Source organism: Phyllobates terribilis, unplaced genomic scaffold, assembly GCF_046119375.1.
Source record: "Phyllobates terribilis strain yellow unplaced genomic scaffold, ASM4611937v1 Scaffold_7__3_contigs__length_470593459, whole genome shotgun sequence".
Taxonomy (NCBI): Eukaryota; Metazoa; Chordata; class Amphibia; order Anura; family Dendrobatidae; genus Phyllobates; species Phyllobates terribilis.
In genome coordinates, this window is record NW_027362767.1 from 411,925,266 (window position 1) to 411,935,364 (window position 10,099).

A 10,099-nucleotide genomic window follows, 5' to 3' on the forward strand; every position below is an offset into this window, starting at 1 on the left:
GAGGCCAGTGACTGGCTGCAGCGTTGATTTAAGCTGTAGTCATGGCGTCACCACTGCAGCCATTCACTGAACTCATTTAGTCTACATCAGAAAAGCTGCTGAGCTTAGTGACTGGCTGCAGCAGTGATGTAAGCTGTAGACATGGAGTCACCACTGCAGCTAATCACTGAACTCATATTGTCTATATCAGAAAAGCTGCTGAGCTTAGTGATTGGCTGCAGCGGTGATGTAAGCTGTAGTCATGGGGTCACCACTGCAGCTAATCACTGAACTCAAATTGTCTATATCAGAAAAGCTGCTGAGCTTAGTGACTGGCTGCAGCAGTGATGTAAGCTGTAGACATGGAGTCACCACTGCAGCTAATCACTGAACTCATATTGTCTATATCAGAAAAGCTGCTGAGCTTAGTGATTGGCTGCAGCGGTGATGTAAGCTGTAGTCATGGGGTCACCACTGCAGCTAATCACTGAACTCAAATTGTCTATATCAGAAAAGCTGCTGAGCTTAGTGACTGGCTACAGCGGTGATGTAAGCTGTAGTCATGGCGTCACCACTGCAGCCAATCACTGAACTCATCTCATTTACATCAGCAAAGCTGCTGAGCTTAGTGACTGGCTACAGCGGTGATGTAAGCTGTAGTCATGGCGTCACCACTGCAGCCAATCACTGAACTCATCTCATTTACATCAGCAAAGCTGCTGAGCTTAGTGACTGGCTGCAGCGGTGATGTAAGCTGTAGTTATGACGTCACCTCTATAGCCAAAACCCTGAGACTGGTGCTAGGGAGGGTGAGAACTCTCTGTATAGCTTTATACTAGCATGAGATTGTTTTTAACCAAGTTCACCCCCTGCAGTCACTCCTTTCTGGAGGATAACATTACATTACAGCAGGAGAAGCTTTGTCCTCTTCTTTTTGACATCCTACAATTTGACACTTTAGACGACAGCAACTGCCATGCGGGCAGAGCATGCTGGGAATCTAAATCAGGAGGGCGGGGCGGCGGGTAGTCATCTGCCGCTGACGTCACTCAGCCTACTGGGTTAGACAGTGCGCAGTGCTGACAGAAGCCGGCTGACCGCGCTTGCGAGCGAGCTCGTGACGTCCCGACGCTCCAACCAATCACGTGCTCTGTCTTTTACTCTCACTCGCTGATTCGCTCTTGCGTCCCTTTGGCTTCCGCCCTTCACACGTATAAAGGAAAGTCCCGCCCCTTCCTCGCCGCAGCCGCCATCATTGTTGTGGTCGGAGCGCTGCACTTTTTCTGGTGAATGTTGGTCTTTCCGGACCCAGAAGTGTAATTATGGCAGGAAGTGACGGCTGTGAGAAGATGGCGACTGTGGTTTACTGGGGGCCGTGAGTGCAGCTGAGGAGTAACCGAGAGCCCGAGGCTGGAGAAGGTGTGACTGCCGCAGGAAGCAGCACCGAGAGGTGAGAAGCAGCAGGTAGAGGAGCATGGCCTCAGCTGCACCCAGAATGACGCATTCTGCTAGTGAATGGCCACCTCTGGTGGCAATTACCTGCCCAACACTGGTCGGCGCTGGCCTGCCCCCCCCCCTCTGGCACTGGCCTCCCCCTGCCCCTCCACAGCGACCTTTTTCTGACCGCTTCATCCTATATCTCAGATGAAAATTGCCCGATCGTCTGATCAGTTTAGGTTCCTGCAGTCGGATCTTCCCGATTAATGAGTTACTGTCGCCCATTATCCATCCTAATCCCTGTTCCTTCTTGCTGAGCATGCCCTCTACTTCTACATGTATGTGCTTGGGACGGACAGCAGAACATGGTACCACCTGCCCCATAGGCTGTGAATGGAGCGGCAGCAGGCACAGTGAGAAGCATCAGGTTCCCATTCTGGTGCTTGGAGGGCTCCTGCAAGAATAGACCTTTATTACCCCTCCTGTGGATAGTGGGTAAATGTTTAGTAGGAAAGCCCATATAACGCGATGACTTATCGCCAGGAGTGTATCAGCAGTGGGGGTCTGACTCTTGGTATTTCCTCCGATCCTGTTAATGAAGGGGGCTGAAGCACCGTACCCCTCCCTGTATATATACTACTAGTAACTCTTTTCTAGATAATGATAAATGCTTCCATTTATTTTAGGTTCCCCCATTATAAAGAAGATGAACTTCCCGCGGCTCATCACGTTTACCAAGGCTCGAGAGAAGTCAGACTTCTGGGAAAACGGAGAACAAAGAACTAAGGCTTCACGCCGGACAGGAGAGGGGAACATCTCTGGTGAGGAGGCGAAAACCTTCTATGAGAGTCTCCTATCAAACGATGGGGAGACGACCAAGAGACCTTCTCGGAAACGTAAGCAGGTCACCTTGTCCTCTCACGAGGGAGCAGGACAATCTTGGCACAGACCGACCACGACCGCTCCTCGGGGCACTGACCAACTGGATGGCCACCGGCTACTAAACTGCTCACAACACGGAGACCTAAAGGGAGTGAGACGACTCCTGGAGAAGGAGGGCTGCAATGTCAATTTTCAGGATGGTTATTACTGGACGGCTCTGATGTGTGCCGCATATGCTGGGAAAAAGGATGTAGTGGGGTATCTGCTGACGAGGGGCGCAGCATGGATCGGGGTATGTGAAACGAAGGGAAAGGATGCTTTGACCTTAGCAGAAGAGGCCGGTCATCGGGACGTGGTACAGATTCTACAGGATTCCCTGAGGGATCACCCTCAAGACCGGACTCCGAGGTGGGTGAAGGTGTTACCACGTATGTTGTGTAGGCGACGTCCACAGCAACATCACATTAGGAAGCCGGTGATGTCACTAAATCGTGATGGACATTACTGACGTCATAGCAGCTGTGCTGTACCATTGTAATCAAGAAGGGTCCAACCTCAGATTCAGAAATGGAAGGCAACTACCGGCCTGTTCTACGCGGCGTCAGCTCAGTGGTCACTAACCGTTCCTGCCGGAGATTCGGCTTCTCCACGTCAGCCGAGCAGCTCTTTCTTCCAGGTTGCTGTGTTGATGTAGCGTGACTACCAACGTTATGCTGATTGACTGCCGGCTCTTTGCAGTTAGGCAGCGGGGAGCCAGCTGTCAATCAGTATGACATCGGCATTCACGCCCCGTCAGCAGAAGCGGATGAGAAGCTGCCGCTGTGTCATAGTGACGTCAGCAGAAGCCGCTGAATCGCCAGCAGGAACGGTCTGTGACCACTTTGTGCCAGAAGAGATTGGTGCCAGGCACAACTGGCAGGTAGCAACTACCTGAGCACAATATCAACAGAACAGAGTACATTATATCTAAGGTAAGGACCCTATGCCAAACACTCTATGGGCCCAAATAGTCATATGGACACTCCACCACTATAACATTATTCCAAAAGTATGGAGTAAACAGTCCATTATAAAGTATAACAAAATTTAGACAGAAGTTGATACAAAAGTCAGTGATCACACTTGGGTGCTAAAAGACATACCACTCCATAATGTATCCAGGGTGGGAAGAAAAGGAGCCGGGATAAAACCCCACAATCATAGACAAGTGCCAACCCCAAACAGTAATATCACCACCACCATATATCCTATCTCATATGTCACCACAAAGGCCAATGAAGTATATACCATGTCAAAGTACAAGAGTAATATATGTGAGTTGTAATGGCATATAACTACTGTATTTTTCGGACTATGAGACGCCACTAGTTTTTAGAGGAGGAAAATAGAAAAAAAACATAAGCAAAAAATGTGGTCATGATGCCCTGTTAAGGGGCAGGGGCAGGGTCTGCTGCTGACACTGTTATAAGGGTAATCTCCCCCAATTCTGTTAATATCCCCCATCCTGATATATATGGCCCCCTCCTTCCTGTTATACGTGGCCCCCATACTTGTGTGCGTGGCACACCCTGATCCCTAGTCCTGGTGTGCGTGGCACACCCTGATCCCCAGTCCTGGTGTGCGTGGCACACCCTGATCCCCAGTCCTGGTGTGCGTGGCACACCCTGATCCCCAGTCCTGGTGTGCGTGGCACACCCTGATCCCCAGTCCTGGTGTGCGTGGCACACCCTGATCCCCAATCCCCCAGATCCACAATGCATGGCGTCTCCATCCCATTCTGCTCACAAAAAAATAAACACTTCTACTCCCCTTCCTCCCCCCTGCTGCCAGCACGGATCTCACAGTGTGAACCGCGCATGATGTTACTGCCATGCACCCTCACACTGAGATGGTCTGCCGGAAGAGTCACTGCTCCCCACGCCGGGACTATGGACGTGGGGAGCAGTGACCATTCATTCTCCTTAATAAGCGCGCACAGTGTACCCACAGCGAGGCTCCTGCAGCGGCCGGCGGTCATGTGTGCCTGCTATTAAACTGCATGAATATTCACACCTCTCCACGCCCACGGGAGTGGGTTGTAGTGAATATTCATGGTCTTTAGCAGCGGGGACAGTGTAGGCTGCAGCAGGCCGCTCCTGCCTCTTGTGCCACGCTCCTTCGCCACTGCCGCTCCCCCACACCAGCCACAGTATATACATTCAGACTATAAGACACACCCCCCACTTTCCTCAAAAATTTGAGGAAAAAAAAGTGCGTCTTATAGTCCGAAAAATACAGTAGTTAGTATAGTGACAAAAAACCTATGTAAGGCTATGTGCCCACGATGCAGAAATGAAGCAGAAAATTTCTGCAGCATTTCTGCATCTCCCTGGCAGAAAAAACGCATGCAGATTGTGCATACGTTTTTCCTGCAGAATACATGCGGATTCACATGCGTATACACATGCGCTAACGCTTGTGTTTCCGCATGCGGACTGACAAACACTTTCCAGGCGATAGCATCACTTGGAAAGTGCTTGACAACTAGGTCACGCTGTATAAATTCATGCAAAAGGCATGGATTTATACAGTGTGACCGTAAGAATAAAAAAATAAAAGCTATACTTACCTCCGATGCCGTCGCGCTCCTTCCTGGTTCCTTCCTGGCTTGCCGGCATCTCGCGAGACAGGCTGCGGTCACATGACCGCGACGTCATCTCAGGTCCTGGAAGGAGAAGCGCTGCAGGGGCCGCCGGACAGGTGAATATAAACTTTATTATTTTATTCTTTTTTTTACAGGTACAATGGTACCCAGGTCTGGATTAGAGTCTCCTCTCCTCTAGAACTGGGTACCATCCGCACATTGAGACGCATGATATCCGCTTGTACAAATGTACAGTCACGGATTCTATGCGTCTCAATGCAAGTCAATGGCGGCTCTTCCGCTGTGCTTCCGCAAAATTAATGAACATGCTGCGGATTTATGAGCGCTGCAGAAACGCTGCGGAAAAATCCGCAGCATGTGCATTGACATTGCGGAATGCCATTGAGGACCATGGGGTGCGGATTACCAAGCATTTTTGATGCGTTTCCGCTGCGGAAATTCCGCAGCATAAACGCATGAAAAACGCATCGTGTGCACGCAGCCTTATAAACCAGATACATGAAGTGGAGATAAAAATTTAGCAGACAATGTTCAGGCACTAACCACACCGGGACCAGGGTACTTCAGGGACATGACTGGCTACACCAGGACCAGAGGACAATGTTCAGACACTGGCTGCACACAGACCAGGGATTCAGGTTCAGGATACTGGCCCCATTGGCACTGGAGGACCTAACAACTCACTAGTAGGGGAGACTACATACTAATGAAAGCTGTTGCTTTGGCGACTCCATAAGGGAGAGGGAGTCTTTTATACAGGATGACTCCCAGCAATAGGCTGAGGGCCATCCAGCAGGTGAACTCATTATGCTAAATGCCTCTCCGCAACAAGCTGAGGGAAGTAGACTATATGCGTGCTGACCCCTTAAGAGCAGGGGAGCATGTGCGCATGCCCTAGGCACGCCTCTGGGACAATGAACAGAGTAGGAAGCAGGGAACTCGCTCGGGACCATGCTACTATGGGGTCTGTGAGTAAGCTGGCTTCCCTTCATGGAGGGAGAAGGGGACATCATGCAGGGGTGCCAGCAATAGCATTACAGAATTGTTTGTTCAAGGCGAAGAGGGAAGGGGAGGTCAATAATGAGAAAAAAAAAATGGGGGAAAATAAATAAATATATGAAAAACTAGATGTTCAAATCGGCATCTTTTTTCCCCATTCCAAAGATAAATTGGAAATGTGCAATCCTTTAAAAAAAAATATATCGTGCTGGCAAAATTTTACCGCACAATGAACGCCGTAAAAACAAAACCCATGAAATCATGACAATTTTTTTTTTCTGCAATAATTTCACCACACTTGGATTTTTAGACGATAAATATGTATGGACAATCCCTTTAAGCAACGAGAACTAATTAGAAAATTTTCTCCTTTAAAAAGTTGTATATTTTTCCTAGGAGTTATATTTTGGGACATATAGAATGGTGTGAAAAAGTGTTTGCCCCCTTCCTGATTTCTTATTCTTTTGCATGTTTATCACAATTAAATGTTTCAGATCACAAAACAAATTTAAATATTAGACAAAGATAACACAAGTAACCACAAAATGCGGTTTCTAAATGAATGTCTTTATTATTAAGGGAAAAAGAAATCCAAACCTACAGGGCCCTGTGTGAAAAAGGGATTGCCTCCTAAACCTAATAACTGGTTGGGCCGCCCTTAGCAGCAACAACTGCAATCAAGCGTTTGCGATAACTGGCAATGAGTCTTTACAATGCTGTGGAGGAATTTTGGCCCCCTCATCTTTGCAAAATTGTTGTATTTCAGCCACATTGGAGGGTTTCCAAGCATGGACCACCTTTTTGAGGTCATGTCACAGCATCTCAATCGGATTAAGGTCAGGACTTTGGCTAGGCCACTCCAAAGTCTTAATTTTGTTTTTCTTAAGCCATTCAGAGGTGGACTTGCTGGTGTGTTTGGGATCATTGTCCTGCTGCATAACCCAAGTGCGCTTCAGCTTGAAGTCACAAACAGATGGCCGGACATTCTCCTTCAGGATTTTTTGGTAGACAACAGAATTCATGGTTTCATTTACCACAGCAAGTCTTCCAGGTCCTGAAGCAGCAAAACAGCCCCAGACCATCACACTACCACCACCATATTTTACTGTTGGTATGATGTTCCCGTAATGCTGTATTACTTCTATTCCAGATGTAATGAGACATGCAAAAGTTAAAGGAGTTGTCCACTACTATTTAAAATATGCAAAAGCGTTTTTATGATGAAAAGAAGCTTCTTTGTAATTACCTCCCTCTGCCTTTTCTGCCTGTGAGCGGCGCTATCACAGGCCGCTCACAGGCATCACGTGACCCCCGGCTGCAGCCGGCTTTGACATCACGACAAGTCCAGGCTGCAGCCTGGGGTCCCTCTTCCCCATTCCACGGTGGCTGCTGGGTTGTGGGCGGGGTTATCCCCGCGCGGTGGATGCTGGGTGTGACGTGGTGGGGTAACCCCGCCCACAATCCAGCAGCCACCGCGGGGACCCCAACGCTGAGTCACGCCTCAATAGACGGGACGTCAGCAGGGGGTCACGTGCTGCTTGTGAGCGGCGCTATCACTGGCACAACAAAGAAGCTGCTTTTCATCATAAAAACTCTTTGGCATATTTTAAATAGTAGTGGACAACCCCTCTAAACTTTTCTCATTCGTCCACAGAGTATTCTCCCAAAAGTCTTGGGGATCAATAAGACGTTTATTGGGAAAAACTGAGATGAGCCTTTGTTCTTTTTGCTCAGCAGTGTTTTTTGTCTTGGAACTCTGCCATGCACGCCATTTTTTGCCCAGTCTCTTTCTTATGGTGGAGTCATGAGCACTGACCTTAACTGAGGCAAGTGAGGCCTGCAGTTCTTTGGATGTTGTTGTGGGGTCTTTTCTGACCTCTTGGATAAGTAGTTGCTGCGCTCTTGGGGTCATTTTGGTCAGCCGACCACTCCTGGAAAGGTTCACCACTGTTCCATGTTTTCGCCATTTGTGGATAATGGCTCTCACTGTGGTTCGCTGGAGTCCCAAAGCTTTAGAAATGGCTTTATAACCTTTTCCAGACTGATAGATCTCAGTTACTTTGTTTCTCATTTGTTTCTGAATTTCTTTAGATCACAGCATGATGTCTAGCTTTTGAGGATCTTTTGGTCTATTTCACTTTGTCAGGCAGGTCCTATTCAAGTTATTTCTTGATTGGAAACAGGTGTGGCAGTAATCAGGCCTGTGTGGCTAGGGAAATTGAACTCTGCTTCCCAAAGATGTGAATAAACCACAGTTAATTTATGTTTTAAGGGGGGAGGGGGGGAATCACTTTTTCACACAGGGCTCTGTAGGTTTGGATTTCTTTTTCCCTTAAAGGAAACCTGTCACCAGAAATAATACTGTTAACCTGCAGATATGCGGTTAATAGCGTTATTATGCTGCATACAGCCGAATTCAGTGGGGAGAAAATAAACTTTTATTCTCCCCGCCAGCATTCAGTTTTATTCAGGGGGTCTGTGCCGGTAAACGCGCCCCCAGCCCTGACTGACACTGGCTCGGCATTGGGGCCGGCTATCCGTCAGGGGTGAGGTTACAGCTGCCGCTCTGTATTCTCAGAGCGATGACTGAACCCGCGGCGCCCCCACCCCCCTGTGACTGAAACAGAATGCTGGCGGGGAGAATAAAGTTAATTTAAAAACTGCATTTTGTGGTTACTTGTGTTATCTTTGTTTTCATTTTCATATTCCTTTTGTGATCTGAAACATTTAAGTGTGACAAACATGCAAAAGAATAAGAAATCAGGAAGGGGGCAAACACTTTTTCACACCACTGTGTATGTGTGTAGATAGATATACACAGTACTTTTCTATGACAGTCAAGGAATCCAAAAATGTGTGAAAATCTGGTCCCTTGGAAAATTAAGTTAGTTATGTCTTGGTGGAACTTTTAGACCCCCACCCAGATTGGTGGGGGTGCGATACCTGGCATCCTCGCCGATCAGCTGTTCCCGGTTCTGGCGGCAGCAAGATATACCGAGTTATGGGGAGCAGAACAACTGCAAGGTGGTCGCAGCCAGGTACTCTAAAGATGCAGTTCCCGTCCGCGGCCACTATACACTTGACTGTGCTCTCTAGCTCCACAGCTGATCACAGCTGATCACATCTGGCCGCCTCTGGCACCGGGAACTGCTCATCGGTGGGGTGTCAAGCGCTGCAACCCCACCAATCTGGTATTACTGTCCTATCCTAAGGCTAGGCCATCCATATTAAAGTGACCAATTAACCCCTTTAAATTTAATTCTCTGCATTCACCACAATGTCTGTTCTCTACACAGAACAAATCCACCAGAAAGAAAATACTGCAACGTCTGCAAGACTCATTACCAAGAAGACAGTATCGAGACTCACGAGCGCTCCACCGTACATCTCTTCAACACAAAAAAGAAGCTTCCTTCCACCTACTACGTCATCCCGCAGCACAACATCGGGTATAAGATGATGCTGAAGGAGGGCTGGGACGCTGAGGTCGGGCTCGGGCCTGATGGCGCCGGCAGGAAGTTTCCTGTACAGACAGTTCTTAAAAGGGACCACAAAGGCCTTGGTTTCCAAAGTAACGAGAAGCCAAAAGTCACCCATTTTGCTGCTAATGACACTTTGGCAGTAGCCAGGCCGGCGATCACACACAGGAGAACCGAGCGAGTGGCGACTGTCAGCAGGAAAGAAGAGCGGAGGAAAGAGGCCAAAGCGAAGGCCTGGGAGCGAGACCTGAGGACGTACATGAATATTGACCTATAGTATCAGTGCGGTTTCTCAGTGATGTTAATAAACCAATCTTTATCCTTTATTAATGGGCTTGTGTTCTTCCAGGGCCTGTAACCACTTCTCAATGAAGTCAACGGAGCGGGAAGCTTAGGACAGGATGAGATAAAACTTGGCCAAGTTTCATGTTGCTGAACAAATCCCTTTGCATCATTCTCACTGTAATCCGCTCCACCCAATCAGTTTACTACTACCCCAATTCCTGGCAAATGAACTGTGTCCAGTATAAAAATGGCCACTGGCCCAGTGGGTAATTCCAGGTTGGGTTTGTCACCTTCTCCCAAGTCATACAGTTCACCCTTCTGCCTTGTGTGGATGTCTGGCTTTGTTCGATGAATGTCCGGTGCATGCAAATTACAAGCTGCCCCGCCCTTTACA

At 48.3% G+C, this 10,099-nt stretch overlaps 1 protein-coding gene across 1 annotated transcript; it reads left to right on the plus strand.

The window, feature by feature from the left end:
- The first annotated feature begins 1,169 nt into the window (after positions 1–1,169).
- GPANK1 (G-patch domain and ankyrin repeats 1) lies at positions 1,170–9,746 on the plus strand. The gene is made up of 3 exons (XM_073641723.1): positions 1,170–1,429; positions 2,103–2,706; positions 9,238–9,746. The coding sequence occupies exons 2-3, from the start codon at positions 2,123–2,125 to the stop codon at positions 9,695–9,697; spliced, it is 1,044 nt and encodes a 347-aa protein (XP_073497824.1). The 5' UTR covers positions 1,170–1,429; positions 2,103–2,122; the 3' UTR covers positions 9,698–9,746.
- Positions 9,747–10,099: the final 353 nt, after the last annotated feature.

What these genes read in the sequence shown, in the direction of transcription:
- GPANK1 (XM_073641723.1), top strand. Translation starts at nt 2,123, where the DNA reads ATGAACTTCCCGCGGCTCATCACGTTTACCAAGGCTCGAGAGAAGTCA. An exon ending in CCTCAAGACCGGACTCCGAG is followed by an intron (nt 2,707 to 9,237) that starts GTGGGTGAAGGT and finishes TTCTCTACACAG; the next exon opens with AACAAATCCACCAGAAAGAA.